Consider the following 19,839-nt stretch of genomic DNA (forward strand, 5'->3'; position numbering starts at 1 on the left):
TATTTATTTAGCTTACGCATGTAAAAGACACTCAATATTAATTGAATAATTAAATGAATAATATTAAAAGTTTATTTTCATAAAATTTGTATTTTTTAATTGTTAATTTATTTAAAAATAAGTATAGGTATTTTACTGCTACCCAGATGAATTCATTCATAAATACGAGAGTGCATGACGTCACCTACAACCACCAATCATAGCAAAGGATGAATCAACCAATGAGACGCCAGATATTTCCCGCCAGGGAAACGCATAAGGTGAGAGGGTTCCTCTAATTTATGGGCTGCTGTTGGCCAAAAAGTCAAATTCACACGAGATATTTCGTTCAACTAGTTTTTTTTTTTTCTTCTACATCTTTTATTACCAAATTATTTATTGTTTTAAGTGTGTTTTAATTAATCTGCAGCCTTTTAAGTCATGATTTATCTGAAATAGTATGTACAGTATTTCACCACTACCCAGTTGGTATGACGTCACCCTCCCCACGCCTCTGGTGCTCTCCCCACGCCCATGGTGCTCTCCCCGGGCCTTGGCACCCTCCCCATGCCCCTGGCACCCTCCCCGCGCCCTTGGTGCCCTCTCCACGCCCCTGGAACCCTCCCCACGCCCCTGGTGCCCTCCCCATACAACACCATCACCAATCACAACAGGACAAATTAACCCAGTTAGAGGCTGCCTGCTGTTGGCGAAGCAATCAAATAAATTCACACGATGATATGTAAAAGATTCATTTATTACTAAATTTATTTGTTTGTTTCCATGAAAGCTACAAGATTTAAGTCGTAATTTATCTGAAATATTTATATTTACCGTTGTTATTAAACCCTACAACGATGTATTTCCTTATAAAGATAATGATTTTGTAATGTCACATAGTTCCTTTACTATTCAACTCGATATGATAATAGTATTTGTCACGTGTTCCTTAATACCAAAACCAAACTGAGCAAAGAGATTAATCAGTCATTAAGATCAGCTGCAAATTACAGTTTTAATAAATCGCCGGAAAGGATTTCAAGAATGATAGGAATTTTCCGAGCGAAACGTCCCCAGGGGCATTAGATGAGGTGGTCCAAAATTCATCCTACTCATTATGACGTCACAGACTTATATTCTCAATATAGATTATTTGGTTATTAGAATTATCTCTCCAATAAAATGCCATAAAAACATTCTTTAAGGGATTATTTTTTATATATTTTGAAGAACATATATATATTTCTCAAATTCACAAAAGAATAAAAAAAAATCTTCATAGTTTAGAGAGTTAAAATAGCTTTTTACGAACATTTGAGTAGGTTTCTCGAACAGCAACTCATAAGTAGGGGTCCTCCGCTCTCTAAGCGGTAGATTCCAGCCCTCTGATTGGCTATGTCTTCCTCAGCTGTGATTGGTGGTTGCCTTTACAAGGCCTCATGTTTCACAGACAAACACACGCACATCTAACATCGTAGCCAGAACGCAGTCGAGTATTCCTTCAAATATGACGTATTTATTTACCTTATACCTTTTAAAAAGATTTATTATCTAATTTAATAAAAATTAATACCTATTATAAATTGATTTATATAAAAATTATATTTTTTGCACTCATAACTTATCTATAATAAATATAGATATTTCACCACTACATTTACGATTGCATGACGTCACATACAACAGCCAATCAGAGCTGAGGACGAATCAGCCAATAAGACGCCAGATATTTCCCGCTAATAATACATAAGGTGAGAGGGTTCCTCTGGCTTATGGGCTGCTGTTGGCGACCCAGTCAAATTTACGCGGGAGTTTGTTCAAACGCTCTAGCTAAATATCTTTTTCATCCTACTCTATTTTATTTCTCTTTTTGATGACAATATCATTTTAAGATTTTGTGATGTTTGCTTGGGAAATTTTAGTTCATATGTTGATTTTATTAAAAAAAAATCCCCCAAGAATACATATTACATAGTAAATAGCATTGTATAGGCTATGTAAAGAGCTTAAATAAACTGGAATCATTGAACTGTTAAGAAATCGATACAGCATTAGTAAAACTGACTGTTGAATATGCCTACTTGTAAAATTTTCAGTCTCGTATTTGATAGGATTGCCCCCATATACATGAATTTGTCCCATGTCCCTTATCAACCATCACTGGGGTGCCTTTTAGCCCGTATTTTCAATATATAAAAAATGCAATGCACTAGAGGAATTCTAGTTATATCCTCCAAAGCTATAAAACATGCTTGATTGCAATATTGTATCTTTTTGGCGTATATAATGAACAATGTTTGCAACAAAATTTAAAATGAACTTACCTTAAAAACAAGAAGTCAATGAGAAGGTCCTTATTTCAACGTTCAAAATCTGGTCATCCTGCTTGCTCTTGGTAGTAGGCCTATTGTCAATGAACCTCACTCGTTGCACTCTTCGACCCTTAGTTGCACTTGTTTTATATCCTACTTTATAACTGCTTTTATACCCTTCCACTTTACCTTCATCTCGTGCATTTTGCTGTCCAACCTGAACTTTACTAATTAATAGTATAACAACCTGGAGTTTTGAACGCTTCACTGTGGTGCAGAATAACCAGCCAGGCCCTGTTGCCAGGTTATGTAGAACAAATTCCATAAAGTCAAAACAGAATTTCATTAACCAAGACAAAACCCAGGTAGGCAATGTCATTTCTCTTGAGGCTACATCATACTCACTTTTGATGGGTGATTATCCATTCCTTTGAATACCTCTATCAAGTAAGGCCTTGGCATACTATGTTAGGTTAAGCTAAAACACAATTCTGTATATCATATTTCTGGTACTCTTAAGACATTAGATATGGGTCCAGGAGGGTTGAAGAACTCAAGCCAAATAAGTCCTTGGCATACGAGGTTAGGTTAGATTACACACTTTTATCTTCTACGAGTAATGGCAATCTTGTTTTAAGCTACGGTAGTGTTCATTGTAAGGAAATTAAATACTAGGTCAGGTTATGTCCAGTAAGGATAAGTTAAAATGCATGCCTTTATTTGTTCTTGCTAAATTCTTACATTTTATAAGCATTTGCATTATTGATGACAAAACATTATCTATGAATAGTTTTTGTTAGTTAAAAGAAATTCAATTTAAGGAATTTAGGTCCTATGCACTTATTTTTTGGGGCCCCCATTTCACAAACCACACATAACTGCTATATATACAGAGGGCTTGGGAATCAAAAACAAAAAAGAGCGGTCCTCACCAACACCAAGAGTGAGTAACTCCATAATCTGCAAGTGAAAACATGCCTAAGAGTAAAAATTGGCAATTACTGTATGTATGCAAGTATGTATGTATTAGCATGGTGTCATAAGCAGAAAGTGGAAATGAAGTCATAATATCCTTCCATTTATCGACTATGAGCCGTCTTGTTTGGCTCTGGAGTTGAAGTACTGTAGGCCGATGCTAGAAGTTGAAATTTTTATTTATATTAAGCAAGAGTCCATATCCTGTACAGTGGTACCATATTTAATGAGTTTGCTTTGTTCCAGAAGCGAGCTCGCAAACCAATGTACATAAACTAAAACATTTTTTTGTAACACCAGAAATTAATACATATTAATAATTTGCAACAAAACGATAGTATTAATAACAAATTAACTCGCCCTTTCCTTTGAAGATAGTCATAGCCAGGGTGACCAGACGTGATGTCCCGTGTTTGACGGGATTTTCCCATATTTATGCTCTTTATTTCCCGTATAGATCCTCTCTGGGCGTCTTTTGTCCCATATTTTCAATATTTAGAAAAAAAAAAAACTATACTAGTGAAATTTTGCAGAATATGGGGGTAAGGGCACCCTCCCAAAATAATTTCAAAAGGATTATGGAAAGTTTTCATCATATGTATTTTATTGTCTGCAATTTATTCAATGGATGGCTAATCACTTTAGTTATATTATCATTTAAAAGAGCAAAATGTGCATGATTGCAATATTGTAATGCTTTGGCAAATGTAATGAACTATTTGTAACAAAATCTGCAATGAACACATTTTAAAACTAAAGAAAAGTTAATGAAGTAGGTTCTGGAGAATCTGGACCCAGCTGAGGACTTCCCGCTGCGTCAATCCCATAATTTGTGTCTATATTGTTCAATCCCATAATTTGTGTGTCTATATTGTTCAATTACATTCTGTTTAGGTGTCCCTTATTTCAATTTACAAATCTGGTCACTCTGGTCATGGCTGGCGTATGGGAAATGAGGGAGAAGGCAGTTATAGCTTGGCGGGAGAATTTTCCTTCATTAGAACTTTGGGTTGAATATCAAGAGTTCTCTTTCTTGAGAGCCGTTCACTATCACTAACTACATCACATTCACTAATTGCATTACTCAATTTACGTTTTCTGGTCACTTTGTCATCCTTTTTTTACATTTTCATGTTCAGTTTTGACAGCTAAATATCTGGAGTTGACTGCTTTGTCCTTTCCTGTAAAATTTTGTGTTCACGTAACATTGCATTGTTAGAATTATTAAATATGTTCAATATTCCCCATGCCGAAGCCGTACGTTTTGTAAAATTTTGCAGGCTTTCCCACATTAACATACCATCAGTTGAAATCACCATATTTTCATTTTCTTGATACTGCCTCTTATTCAGCTTTGATACCATTGGTCTTTCACAAAGTAATTTCAGTGACCGTGCTGCCTTTTAATTGCTTCTCATTGATACAAGAGGACCTCGGGTTATGACGAGATCCGTTCCTACACTACGTCAGGAGTCAATTTTCATTGTGAGTTGAATTTATATACAGTAGGTACATACATACATATCGTATATGTATAATACACATATACTGTACTTATAAAAGAGAAAACAATTCCTTATCATTCATAAATTACTGTACAGTACCCTATGCATACAAATAACTTCAATATATCCTATACTGTACAGTAGTGTACTTATACTTATACAGTACTAGTAGACAATAAGTACTGTAATACATACAACAATTCCTTACCTTTATTCCTGTGGTTGGCCTTCACACTGCCATCAGAAGTCTCGTTTATATTTTCCAGACCTGATTCACAGCAATAAAAGGCACCAAACTATCCAAAAACGAGCAGCACCAAAATTCCAAATTTGTATCATATACAAAGCTGACAAACTAATGCTAAAGTAACATATAACACACTACAATACTCTACAGCATTCGTTGCTCTCTACGTCAACAAATAGTTCAACATTTTAACTAAAAGTCGTAGCTTGAAATTGAGGTACACGGATTTTTTTAGTACCTTATAGGAGCCTGTTCATAGCAGCAAATCATCGTAACTCAAGACCGTCATAACCCAAGACCCTCCAGATAACTTTAAGTGTTAAGATCATATTACAGTGATTAATCAATGACAGCATTTATTCCACTTCGTTTAATTCTTTGATATCCTCTTTATTGTTCACAATTGTAATTGTACCAATCATGGATGTTGCAGTAAGAATATACATTTTTTGCAGGTCAGTCACACGCTTTTTCTTCTACCTACGGAGTTTTTTCATCACACTGGGATACCATTGTTAGGATACTGTTACTTTTACATCAGAGCACAAAATGTCTTTATGATAAACAACAACGATCACAACTTGATAAACATGCAGTCACAAATGTTTACATACTGTATACAGTCCCAAAGATGTGCAACAGAAATAATTCTTCTAGTTCTGCTGATAAAGTGAAAGAGTAAAGGCTAGAAGCAAGAAGTGCGAGCTAATATGGAAACAAAACGGCAAAAACAGCCTGTGAACACTGCATGGTTGGTGTATGGGTATGCGTGCTAATCTTGTTAGTACTTGTTAACGAAAAATGCAAGTATGGGGGAAAATTTTTGCTTATAGACCGGTTTGAAATTTCATGCTCGTATACTGAATTGCTTGTATTTTAAGCTACTCGTAAACCAAGGTATTACTGTACTGTACCATGCATGACACCTGGAATGCACTCCTGTGCTTCATGAATATCATAGGCCTTAGGTCGATTCCTCAACAATGGGTCTTATAACCTTCCAGGATTAACAAATTCTATGCCCTTTTAACCAATTAATCCTCTCTACTTAACTAATTCCAGTACCTTGAAACATACAAATTTGTCTTTCCAGCTACAATAATCTTTTCCACCATGTATCTGCGTTTTTCACTCTTCCAGTTTCTTTTATTTCCATAAGGATAGGATTAAAAATTTATCATCCTATAATTCCCAATCTTATATCTTCATGATTAATTCACCGTTTCTTTCATTCATCCTATCTTTTACATGTACTGTACCACTAGCCTCTCCCGTCATCCATTCTATAAGTTACAGTATTTCTAATTACAGGTCTGCCATAAAATTTTTCATTTCAGAATTTAATGGGACTGACTTTTTCTACTTTAGCAGTATATTACACACAATGGGTAAACTTGCTGCAGCTTCAGAACAAGAACTCAATCATTTCTTAAGGAAAAAACTGTTGAAGATCTTGGGCTTGAAGCATTCTGCTTTTCCAACCAGGTTGTAGCTTGCCTAATAATAATAATAACACAGTTAACAAGAAACTATGATATATTGTTTTATCTTTATTAAATACAAAATAATAGAATTTTATTCTAATTTGCACAAACTAGAAAACTTGCATGATAAGTAATAAAATTACTTTATATACGTGACAAAGGTCAAGTGTAATTTCATATTAACTTGAAATGCAGTTGCTTTCATACTGTATATAGCAGGTTGTACAAAATAACAAGCAAATATTCTATAATTTTTTCTTAATGGAATGAAGATGGTATTTTGAGTTTGGAGATGATATTGATAACATAACATGATGAAAGAAATTATAACATATATCAATATAAACTGCAAGCAAAGGAGACTTGATGAAGCTTAAAAGCCTCCACCACCTTTTATTTGAATTTCTTACCACCCTTTTTCTGGAATTTCTTCTTGCCAAGGCGTTTTCGAACGCCCATGCTTTCTTCGGTGTCATCGTCATCATGTCCACGCTTCCTCTTCCCTTTCTTTCCAGTTTTTTCATCTAAACGAGCCATTTCCTGTAATTGGACTTGATGAGTTAACTCAAGAAACGAAACGGGTCCCAGAAAAGGGCTAACATTGCCCAAATTTATAAATCAAAACATCTAATTTAACTATCAGCATAAAGTATACATCAAATTATCGAAACTATATTCGTCATTTAGACATATAGCAGAGTAATCAATTAACCCTTTTACCCCCAAAGGACGTACTGGTACGTTTCACAAAAGCCATCCCTTTACCCCCATGGACGTACCGGTACGTCCTTGCAAAAAAATGCTATAACATTTTTTTTTTTTCATATTTTTTATATTTTTTTTAAGAAAATTCAGGCATTTTCCAAGAGAATGAGACTAACCTGACCTCTCTATGACAAAAACTAAGGCTGTTAGAGCAATTTAAAAAAAATATACTGCAAAATGTGCTGGGAAAAAAATAACCCCTTGGGGGTTAAGGGTTGGAAATTTCCAAAGAGCCTGGGGGTAAAAGGGTTAACTACTGCTATATGATTGGTAAACTAAGCATTGAATTTTACTATCTAAGCAGAAATGCATTACTTTGAGGATAGGTGGCGCATTATAACTCAGGAGAGCACTCAGCCCCAATGAATCTTGGTACACACGTGATGGATGAAATTATTAATGTTGATACAGAGTCCTTATAGGTCTACTGTAACTCGTTAAAATCTTTTAAAATTACTAGCAAATATAGTATAATAAAACTATAGCTTCTGCCTTGAAGACAATACATCTACAGAAAATTTATATTCATTATAACTAAGAACTGAAGAAAGAATATATTTCCCATTTAGTTACCATAAAAAACAACCAGATAACAAACATACAGCAAAAGAATTTATTTCTAAAGAAATCCTCGTGAAGCCATTAAAATTTAAAAAGTAACACCTAAAGTGGAAACTTATAATTTTCAAAATCAATCTTTTCATGCAATTCTTACACATATTTTACAGTACGAAAATTCTTTAAAAGTTTTTGATATGTGCATTCAACAACGTAATTACATAGTACGCAAGAAAACAAATGAAAAAACCTCTAATGGCATTCATTACCATTTTGGCAAATCTTGAAGCTTCCTCAACCCTCTCCTCTAAAACAAGTGCTTCCTCTTTAACTGTAGGGTAGACTTCCAACTTCCTTCCCAAGAGTTGCTCTATCCGTTGGTATACCTCCACTTCGTACTAGAGAGAGAAAGGTGTCCAAATTAAAAAATGTTTCACGCACAATAATTTATAATTATGACGATTAATATATTGGCTGAATGGGAATAAGCACTATATTTTATGCACAATGAATAATTTAAAATTATAATGATTAATGTATGAATGAATGGGAAAGCACACTAAACAATTTACAGTATTTCAATTAATAGCTAATGTTATATAATTACATTACAGTATATTACCTGTAAAAACTTCAATGAGATCAAATCTAATGCATCTTTTAATACTTCAGTCTGTTCCAAAAGTATTGGAAAGCATAATGTTTTTAAGTGGCACTTGTGTTCTACTTATAGAATGAAAAAAGACTTTCTCAGAGAAATTCTTACATTAAATCTATGAAAAGCGAGCGAAGAAATATCACAAAAACCAAAAAATACAAAAAAAAAAAAAGTAATATATCCCACCTGAGATACAAATGTTATGGCTTGACCAGCCCTACCAGCACGGGCAGTTCGACCCACACGGTGAATATAATCTTTGCTATGCATTGGTACGTCAAAATTGATAACGTAATCTACGCAAGGTATATCTAGACCCCTGTAAAGAAACAATATTCATTACGATGGTTTTCTCAGTACAGCCATTTTCAAAAGAACTAAACTTATACAAAATTTTTCATTATGATCAGTATCATATTTTCATTGTGAAATCCGACATTAAAAATAAATTAATATTCAGTACTTCAGGTAAAGATAACCATTATTTTTAACAATTAACAGCACAGTCTTTACCTCGATGCAACATCTGTTGCCAAAAGTATTGATCTCTCTCTCACTTTGAATTTGTTCAGTGCACCAAGACGTTTAGTTTGGGTCATTTTTCCGTACAGAGGTATGGCTGTAAAACCAAGATTTCTCAGCATAAGGGCTGTTTTCAGAGTTGATTGTTGTGTACTACAGAAGATGATGACAGACTGGTTTCCAATTTCATTTAAAATGTAGGTTAAATAAATGTGCTGCAAAAAATGGAAGAAAATTGAGATAAGTTATTGCAAAATTTCATATTAGCTTATTTAAAAGATATTCTTATCAATGATATGTATACAGTACCATGATTTTGTAGCATGATCACTAAATAATATAATGTATACTACAATAAATCAAATCCTAACCTTTTTATTGATTACTTTATTATCCTATACATTTTACTTCATTTTCATTTTTATATTTTAAATACGAAAGATTTTTTTAATGCTACTGCTCGTATAATGTTATAATTGTTCATTACTTTTAATTTATTTATTTACTAATTTCCTTTCCTCACTAGGTTACTTTCCATTTAAGCCCTTGGGCTTAAGGCATCCTGCTTTACCAACTTGGGTTATACATACATACATATACCAAGGCACTTCCCCCAATTTTGGGGGGTAGCCAACATCAACAAATGAAACAAAAACCAAAAAGGGGACCTCTACTCTCTACGTTCCTCCCAGCCTAACAAGGGACTCAACCGAGTTCAGCTGGTACTGCTAGGGTGCCACAGCCCACCCTCCCACATTATCCACCACAGATGAAGCTTCATAATGCTGAATCCCCTACTGCTGCTACCTCCGCGGTCATCTAAGGCATCCGCAGAGGTAGCAGCAGTAGGGGATTCAGCATTATAGCTTAGAAAATAGTAGTAATAATAAAAATATATCATATGAAAACCAATACTGTCTCTAATTGCATCACAGGAGATTTTTTATATCCCAATCTTTGTTATCAAACCATAGTACTAAATATGTCTTCCCGCTAACAGAAACTGGAAACATGGATAGCATCAAAAGATTGCAATACAAAGATAGTAGGATAATTAACTATTGTAGTAGTTTGGAAATCCTTAAGAAGGAAGTCCAAATCTAAACAACCTTACTAGTGGGTAGACCAGTGTCCTTATTATTATCATTACTACTACCTGAGCTACAACCCTAGTTGGAAAAGCAGGATGCTATAAGCCCAAGGGCTCCAACAGGGAAAAATAGACCAGTGAGGAAATGAAATAACGTAGAAGAGAAGTAATGGACAATTAAAATAAAATATTTTAAGAACAGTACCACTAAAATAAATCTTTCATATATAAACTAAAAATACTTCAAAATAAACAAGAGGAATAGCAATACGATAGAATATTGCACCCGAGTGTACCCTCAAGCAAGAGAATTCTACCCCAAGAAAGTGGTAGTTACCTCACTGTGTGTCATCTGAACCAAGAACAGGAAGTTTGGAGTTAGGCAGTGGGCTTTTTATATGTAAACTTATGAGTTTACATTAAAAGTAGCTCTATTTACCCCTGTGATGGTCCAGCACTTTGCTGCAGTAGAGGGGCTTGAGTGTCTCAATGATGGGCTGGGCAATGGCGGTGGGGTAGTTTATCCACCCTGGCAGGCTCAACCATACCGCTATACCGCTAAGGCCAGTTCTAAGAGACCAGACAAAGACTGGACCCCTATAAGCCTTCTTCTTTATTTGAGATAGGCAAAGGCTAGGAGAAAGAAAACTCTAAAATCAAACCAAACAAGACCCCAACGGCGGAGCTTCCCAGCGCCGGCGGAAGAGGGCAATGCCTGTCGGGCAGGCAACAAGGCGGGCCTTGACATAACAAGAACCCGGCAGCCCGATGCAACCAACATCGGAGAAGCCGCCTGTCTCACATGTCTTGAGCCGCTGTGAAAACGGTGTGGGCCAAGTGTGTGTGCGTGGCCGTTGCAAAGCCACGACCACCCAAAACAATATACCCAGCTACTGGCATTCTGTCGTTTCCTCCACCCTTCTTCATCTCTTTCTCAGGAGGCTGATGGCTAACGACAGAACCCAATACTCGGACACGAGTGGGCGCCGACGACGAGCTCTATTTAAAAAAAAAAAAAAAAAATAGGAGAAGGAATAGGAAGAAGAGGTGAAAGAGGAAGGGGAATGAATTTCTTCCATTTACCAACTTTCTCCTTAGATTTTGCAAACAGAGAAGTTGAGATTTAAGCACCATTAACAGGTATGCTTTTTTCAACATGGGATACATCAATACCCCATTTAGGGAAGAGACCACTGTTAACCATTCAGGTAGGAGAGATGAAGAACCCCAGCTTTCTCAATACATTCTGATAGAATGTAAACATGGGCCCATACAAGTCTGTGTACCTTCGTTAACAATTTCAACGGCAGTTCCAGCTATGCTAAAGACATTTCCCTACTTTAAAGGATAAAATGTTTGTATACACGTAGGAACAAACTGGGAAATACTCTTCAAAAGTTTATTTTTATTATCATCATTAATAGCTGGAAATCTAGAATACTACAAGCACTAAGACCATCATAAGGAAAGTAATCCAGTATGTAAAAAGAAACTAAAAAGTAAAGAATAAACTGTACTGTACAAGAGAAAGTTAAAAATGTAAAAAATCAAGGTATTCATTGCACTGTTCTTTGACTGCCATGGTGGGAATATGATTAAATTAGCTGAATGTTAGATTACAGATAGATCTGAGCTTCTTAAAGACCAAGTTTTAAACTGTGTTTGGAACACAGTGCTTGACCAACCAGAACATGGAGCTAAACCTTTACAACAGCAAGAGAAAAGACAATTTTGATGTCCAATTCCATGCAGAAAGTCTCTACTATAGTCTAATCTGGCTTAGACGAGAGAGCATAAAGATGGTGGTACATCCCACCTAAGAAAAAACCACACTTTGGAACAAGCTGCCATCCCCCTCCTGCCTCCGGAGAGTTTTGGCCTTCACACAACTTTCCAGCTTTGTCAGCGAAGATTCAAGTTTCTGCAACTGAACAACGCATCATAGCAGTAGCATAAAATTCAGTTAGTTCTTAGTTAGAACTAATAATCTGTATTTTGCACACCATCGAAACTGTAAGACACAAACACCTTGTCTGCTCAAGTCAGAAGACTGAAAAATCACTTGAGGATTGCAGATGTAAGTATTAGTACTTACTTTTAGGCTTCACTAATCATTTCTTTTACCTTCAAGACTAACTAAAACAAGAGATTTATCTACTGTATGAACAAGTTTTCAGCTTTTGGGCAAATTGGAATACCATACAGTAAATTACACATATAATAGAGATATTCAGTTATGACTTACAGTATTGTACCTAAGAAAGTTTCAAAAACCTGTTTTAAAACTCAATATCTACTTACTTTATGCTTACATGGTATGAACAGCATATACTGCTTCAGCTTTGTTACCGTTTGATATTTAGATGACACTTCCACTTTAACTGGATCTTTCAAGTGTGCCCGTTGAAGTTTATTGACCTGTAAGTTTCATTTTAATGGTTAATAAAATTTTTAATTAAATCTTTTTAATGAGAGATGAGTATTTTAAGGAGCTCTTTAAAATAGTCTCTTTGGTACTGCACTCCAAAAGTAATTCATGTCCATATTAGACCTTAAAATCATCATCAAAATATAATGAAAATTTTCCAATTCAATTACCTTAAATCAAGTTAAAATTGTTCCTACCTTGCTTGTCATTGTAGCCGAGAAGAGCATGGTGCAACGCTCGCGAGGAATCACTTTCAATATCCTGTCGACCTCAACTTCAAAATCCATATTCAAGATACGGTCAGCTTCATCCATAACCTAAATAAATGCAATTCATTTGAGTAAGTTTAGAACATTTTCTTCCCATTCTGTACATGATTGAAAACCTCTTAAGATTAAAGTACATTTTACACTGCAACTGAGAAGAAAAACTTTGCCCATGAGAAGTGAATTTCGACACAATGAAAACAAGTGTTGCATTTTGCATTAGTACTCTTGTTCTGTTCTTACTAAGACCACTAAAAAAGGGATTTTGACGAAGGAAAAATCTATTTCTGGGCGAGGAACCTGTGTCGCCCAGTGAAATGCTCCTCTAGCACCATTTCTAAGGCATAAATATTGCTAAATATACCAGAGAAAAAAGAGATGCATGGAATGTTGGGAATAAACCTAGCTCGCTCACTCTTGAGTGTTGGTATAGAAAACAGGGGCGTGATTGAACCACGACCATAGATCCCTCACCATTCGCGTGGCAAGAGATCGATCCCCGCCCAGGGCCGTGAGTTTAAGCTATTTACTGGGGAGGCTACTGCTGTGGTAGGGCACCACAGTGGGGGGTTGGGCTTGCCCGGCTGACGTCCTGGTGAGCATCTATTCTGATGGAACTGGAACTGAAACCAGATACCTTTAACCTTTAATTAGCCCTCTCCTTCATCAACATCCCCCTCCACCCCTACATCTCCCCACCCCTTATCTTCATTCCTCTATCAGCACTTGCGTTGGTCAGACGTGTTTTATAATGCACCATCTTATTGTATCTATGTCACTTCCCTATTTGAATGACTTAGACTCTACTCTTCATTTTCACTAGTTTTTTACAGTTCATCTAACACCAATTCCAAAACCTGCACGCTCTTGTAGTCTTGCATGAAGTTAATACGAATTAAGATAATACCCAAAGCTGAGGTCTACAGTACAGCAATTTGTGTTTCATTTAATGCTGCTTTCAACTACCTAATAATAAGAGAGAATTTGATAATTCCATCTATCAATATTCTGGATTGCCTTTGTAGATGATAATAGCATAAGTCTTTAAAAGCTCATATGAATGGCTTGACCAAACTTGCTTATGAAAAACTGTATAGATTCATAAAATGTTACACACACTTCTCTAGAGATGCATTTAAGAGCCTAGGATCAGCAAGTTTATTTGGGCAATAAAGGGTCTCTTAATAAGATGCAAGCACAGAAGTAAGAATTCTTGTTCACTCACAATATACGCCTAATTCTAACAGCTTATGGTGACTGAACATCAAATTGTAAATATTCCTTAGCAGATAACTATAATATACTTATCCATAAACAGTCCTCAATCAATCTAGATAAGCAGGTTAACCCTGAGTCCAATGGCAGTTTCCAAACAAACTGGTCAGGGCTGATAAATTCTGCAAACACCAAGATATGCTATCTGTTCACAGAGCCTAGATCTTCCCTGCTTTGGAGAGACTGACTAAACCATACTGACTGAGTATATGGAAGGAGCTACACACTAAAACTACTGGTAATGAGGGTTTAGTTATACCTTTATGTACAATTACTGTAGAGTGCTAGTTGACTAATGGTTGCTAGCATACTAACCAACATAAAGCACTACAGGTACTGTATTTCACTTTGACAAGCTCACATATAATGAGGAAAATGAAAAGTAGAGCACAGGCATATTCCCATAAAAATTGCTCGCATAACCTCACTCTACAACTACATAAGAAAAATAATAACTGTTGCGTATAACAAGTTAAATATATAGTAAACAGACCTAAAACCAAAGTGATAATAAATTATAACAATTGTGATGATAAATATAAAAAAAGAGAATGAAATCACAAAATCTGGTGGTGATCACTAAAGCACATACCTGCTGCTACCCACATACATAATAAAAAGGAGGATGACACCGCATTAAACAGAAGGCTCTCATACCAGATTTATTGCCATTTTTCATCAAACCCTTGAATCGTTATAAGTATAGAACTGCAATACTGTACAATAAAAAAAAAGCCACCAACTTTGACCAAGTGTAAAGGCAATAAAATATATGTCACACTGACATTCTTCAAGACCAATATTCACTACCGTTTAGCATTAGAAACATGCATACATAAAATTAAGGTTAGGAATACAGTACACCTGTAAATAAGAATACGATTATGTACGCTCTCAACATTTAAAAGATATACATACCAAATATTTAAGCGCCTTTAAATTAAAGCCTTTCGTCTTCTCTAAATGATCGACGAGACGACCAGGCGTCGCAACTATAACGTGAGGTCGTTTCCCTAAATCCATAGCCTGTTGATTCATGTCCATACCTCCAACGATAACCACACACGCCACACCGATTGCTTTGCCTGAAATACAACCACAAAGAATAAGGTTTTAAATCAATTTTGTTTCATAGAAACAAACCACCTTATAATAATAATGCTAAACTACTGTACTTGGATATCCCAACTAAACAGTATGCTACCTGACTGTTAATATTAGGAGGATAAGCTTGAAATGATAAAGCATGATTATAGCAACAATTCAAAGGTATAGTATACAGTGAACCCTCGCTACTTCGCGGTTCGACAATCGCGGATTCACCACTTCGCGGGGTTTTTCCATAACCCATATATATATACATATCGCGGATTTTCCGACGGAAATTTCGAAAATACCGCAATATCTGAAGACCCCAAATACGATATTTCGTTACCTGTAATTCCATTAATACTGTAATTAGTAATATCTGCTCTTACTGATTGTTCATTGCATTACATATGACATATAATTAAGCACAGAAAGAAATAAAACACGAAAAGAGAATGTGATCATACGATAATTCAGTACTGTATACAGTACGTAGTAAAATTAAATCGAACATGAAACGCAAATCAGATGCAGTCATACCATATTAGAATGGTGTGTACTGTAATGGATATGCTTCTTTTCCATGAATCTTTTGTATGTATACGTACGTAGTACTGCATCCAATAATATTCTTTGTTGCAAAAATCACATTTCGAATAAGCGTACGAGAGAGAGAGAGAGAGAGAGAGAGAGAGAGAGAGAGAGAGAGAGAGAGAGAGAGAGAGAGGCGTAAAATAGCGTACGTAAAGCTGTATTATTATTATTGTTATTATTATTATTATTGTTGTTGTTTTTAATAAAATTATTATTGTTATTATTATTATCATTATTATTATTATTATTACTGTACAGTATTATTATCATTATTTATTATTATTACGGTATTTACTTAATCTACGTACGTTCGGTATGCGCGGGGCATCTTCTATGAGTAGGTAACCAACGCATCATAGTACTGTAAGACGGGTTGTGATTGGTTCAAGCGCTGATAGATGACGAATCAGAACCCAAGTTTTGTAATCTAGCCTCTGATTGGTGTTTTGACCGCTTCTCCAACCCGCAGCATCTCTTTCCGCGGTCACTTTGTCTCCCGCTGTATCGCTGTGTTGACGTTGTTAAGTTATTGTGAACTTTAATCTGTGCTGTGCGTGACTGTTTTAAGTTGAACTTTCTGTTAAACCCTACTGTACAATGCCTCCCAAGCCTTCTGCTTCTACTAAGGCTGGTAGTGAGCCTGAACAGCACCGAAAGATGATGACGATTGCTGAGAAGGTGACGCTTCTCGATACTATGTTAAAAGACAGTAGAAGTTACGCGGCCGGAGACCTCGAAGACCTGACGAAATCGGGCAGTGAAGACAGTGAAACACAGGAAGAGATCCAAGAAAATGTCGAAGAAACGGTCTTAACATTAGAACGGCTTGCCAAGCTCTGCAAGCTTGCGAATGAGGTGAAAGAAATGTCGCAAGAGTGGGACGAGGATATGGTTCGTTCTGTACAATTCTGCACCAAGATCGATGAACACATGGCTCCCTACAGGATGCTCTTGCGAAAAAAGAAGCAGCGGCAGCAACTTCCGATCACAATGCCCTCAGAAGAAATTGAAGAAGTGTCTCAGGAAGAAGTTGAAGAGGTGTCCCAGGAAAAGACACCTCCGTCTGAAGAGACGTAAAATACTATTATTGGCTGCACAGTAGAAGACATCATCAGCTTCATCATCATCATTTCTACTGTGCAGCAAATTCATCGCCATCATCATTCAAGTTTTTCTTGAACTTCTTTCGTGGTGAGTACAGTAACAATCTTTATTTTTTACTTAAACATTTTAATATTTGTGCCTGTTTTATAGTTTAGTACTGTATGCATTAAGTTAAAGGGAAGGTTTTAAAAGCCTATCATATTTTTTTTGTTTAAAATTTACATTTACGTACGTAAAACAATCTCTCTCTCTCTCTCTCTCTCTCTCTCTCTCTCTCTCTCTCTCTCTCTCTCTCTCTCTCTCTCTCTCTCTCTCTCTCTCTCTCTCTCGTAAATTGTTTTCCTGCTTTGCTACGTACAGTATGTACTGTATGATTTTATATAGATACGGTAAATAATATTTGTAATATGACAAATTCGAAGATAATTTGTATTTTTCCTAACCATACAAACCTTAGCTATTTACAAAGGGTATTACTTTTAGCGTAGCTGAAATGGCGAGCCATTAGAATTTAACGAGGGTGTATTACCCCCGCGCTAGTTAGCGGGGGGGTAGGGGAGTGGTAGCTAGCTACCCCTCCTCCCCCTCACACACAGGTGAATACTCACTTTCACTTAGAGGTAGGACTTGTCTTGGGGGACAGGGCTGGCGGGCAAATATGTGTAAATAGCTAAGGTTTGTATGGTTAGGAAAAATACAAATTATCTTCGAATTTGTCATTTGTTCCGTAACCGAAATACAAACCACGCTATTTACAAAGGGTGACTTATCCCTTAGGAAGGGTGGAAAGTCCCCAGCCATACTGGCTTTGGCTTTACCCGGGGACTCAGAATCCGAGTGAGTCGCACTCGAGAAAAGGAGTCCCTGCACCTCACAAGTTCCTTGCACCGCAAGGAACCATGTGGCCTACGTAAGCTTGTGTGTGAAGGAAGAAGTGTGACCCGTCTTAGGCAGTTGACCTGGAGTTCCAGAAGGAACTCTGGGTTAGGACGTTCCCAATACCACCTCGTCAGGGTATGGGGGACGCGACAGTATTGACTCAATACTCGGAACACAAGGAAGCATGGTTTACCTGCAGAGGTTCGAGGTCAGCTATGCAGAGACCAGGATGCTGCTTCCCCGTAGAGGGGATGATGAAGAAAGAAGTAAGGGCCAGACATACTTCTTTCGTTCATGCAGACTAAAACCTGATAACAATGCCCTCAACCTTCTGCTACCTGTCCAAAAAGGAGCCTGAGGTTAGACCAGCTGTTGTGTAGCCACCACAGAGCGATAGAAAACGTATCGAGACTCCTGTGGGTCACGCCCTGCAGGAAGCGGGCTGCGAAGGTCATCAGACGCTTCCAGACTCCAGCTTGTAGCACCTGCGTCACAGAGTAGTATTACTCGAAGGCGAGGGACGTTGCGATGTATCCAACATCGTGCTGTAGGGAGACGTGACGGGGGAGGGTCTGAAGACAGGTCGAGATGAATGTCCTTGAGTCCGGGCTGAAGAGGTATACTGGTGACTCTCCCCCCATGTCCTCCTTGTGTTCCCAAATCGGCTGCAACTGAGGCCAAACTGCAGCTGTTCCCAGCGCTAACCTCTCGATTCCTGTACTGGCAAGAAAGAGAAGGTCTTGGGACATCAGACACAGAATGGAGACTCAAAATCTTGAATGAATCGGACCGAAGGGTCGGGACCCTCAGATTCTGAGTCTAGCCAACAACTCAGGAGCGAGCCTGAATGTTGCCTTCCCCTCTTCCTTAGAAAGGGGGGGAGTAGTAAGAGACAAGAAGATTGCTTACACACTGGCCGTGGCCAGAGTGAGCAGAAGACCCAAGGCGGAATACAATCCGAGGCCTGTCGTAAAAGGGTCTTGAGAAGATCTCTTAAAGGACTAAAAGTCCGAGCCATGCTCCAAGTTGGAGGTCTTCCTCCGACTAGGGCAGGGACGATCGTAGCTTCGCATGAGCGAGAATAGATCCAGCGGGCAGGAAAAAGTTATTCCTTTAAGCCTGAAGGTCAGGGAAAGGCTGAGCGACAGGCTTCATTGCCAAGAGCGGAAAGGAGTTTCCTCCCGCCGAAAGGCAATAAGACCGTTATTGCTGGAGAAGAGGCCTCACGGGAAGAGGTATATCTCCCACGGCACCAACCACCTTAGACTCTTCACTTTGCCTGGGAGACCCCTGTGGATGACTATCGCAGATGACGCGACCTCCGTACCGCGACTGTAGCGGGTTGTCTCTTCTAGAGGAGGAAGCGTAGTGTCTCCAGGCATGAAGCCGAAGCGACGCCCCGGTTCGGGAGAGATGTCGCAGTGTGGTTGCTTGAGTAGCCTGCGCCGTGGGAGAAGCTCTCCCGGGAGTTCCGTCAGGGGAAGCAGAGGGTCCAGAAACCGTTCTGCGCATAGTCCCAGTGGAGCTCTCCCATTGAAAGGTTGACAGACAACCTGGTTTTGTTGAGACCCATTGTCCGCAGACAAAAAGGAGGGAAGACGCAGGCGTCGAAGTTGTCCCACCATCACCGGAATGCATCTTGCCAGAGTCTCGGGGTCTGAGACTGGGGGGAAAACTAGCGGAAGCTTGAGGTTCCAAGCTGTCGCGATCAGGTCCCCCAGATCAGCACTTGCTGGTTACCCAAGGTCAAAGACCCCTAGGTACACTCTCTCTATGAGGCTCTGCTTGGATAGTCTGAGAGAAACATTCCCCTGCCTGGAATGAGAGAGCCGATGGTGGAATTGAGAGAATCTCAATCATCCCGGTATCTCTACTGCAAGATGTGAAGGTGTGAAAATGCGTCCCCTGCTGGTTAGCATGAAGTCGACACGCAACGGGGCGACTTGGCAGGAGCGGTAGGACTGAAGAGGGGCCAGACTAAGGCCCTTAAGCCTGCCTGAATGATGGAGAGGTATCCTTCAGGTCTTGACCATAGGCCTGGACCGGAACATGCCCCCCCCCTTTCCTTTGACGAGTCTGAGAACCGCATCAAGAATGTGGGGAAAGGAC

At 38.0% G+C, this 19,839-nt stretch overlaps 1 protein-coding gene across 1 annotated transcript in view; it reads right to left on the reverse strand.

Moving 5' to 3' along the window:
- Positions 1-6,555: 6,555 nt before the first annotated feature.
- Positions 6,556-19,839, reverse strand: part of pths (porthos) — a 29,320-nt gene continuing 16,036 nt past the window's right edge. Inside the window, exons 4-10 of the mRNA XM_068367263.1 lie at positions 14,983-15,149; positions 12,721-12,840; positions 12,397-12,513; positions 8,997-9,220; positions 8,670-8,802; positions 8,095-8,223; positions 6,556-7,042 (exon numbers count right to left, since the gene is read on the reverse strand). Of these exons, the coding sequence (XP_068223364.1) occupies positions 6,896-7,042; positions 8,095-8,223; positions 8,670-8,802; positions 8,997-9,220; positions 12,397-12,513; positions 12,721-12,840; positions 14,983-15,149 (1,037 nt within the window). The 3' untranslated portion in view covers positions 6,556-6,895. The remainder of the gene's footprint in view (positions 7,043-8,094; positions 8,224-8,669; positions 8,803-8,996; positions 9,221-12,396; positions 12,514-12,720; positions 12,841-14,982; positions 15,150-19,839) is intronic.

This window comes from Palaemon carinicauda, chromosome 45 (assembly GCF_036898095.1).
Source record: "Palaemon carinicauda isolate YSFRI2023 chromosome 45, ASM3689809v2, whole genome shotgun sequence".
Classification (NCBI taxonomy): domain Eukaryota; kingdom Metazoa; phylum Arthropoda; class Malacostraca; order Decapoda; family Palaemonidae; genus Palaemon; species Palaemon carinicauda.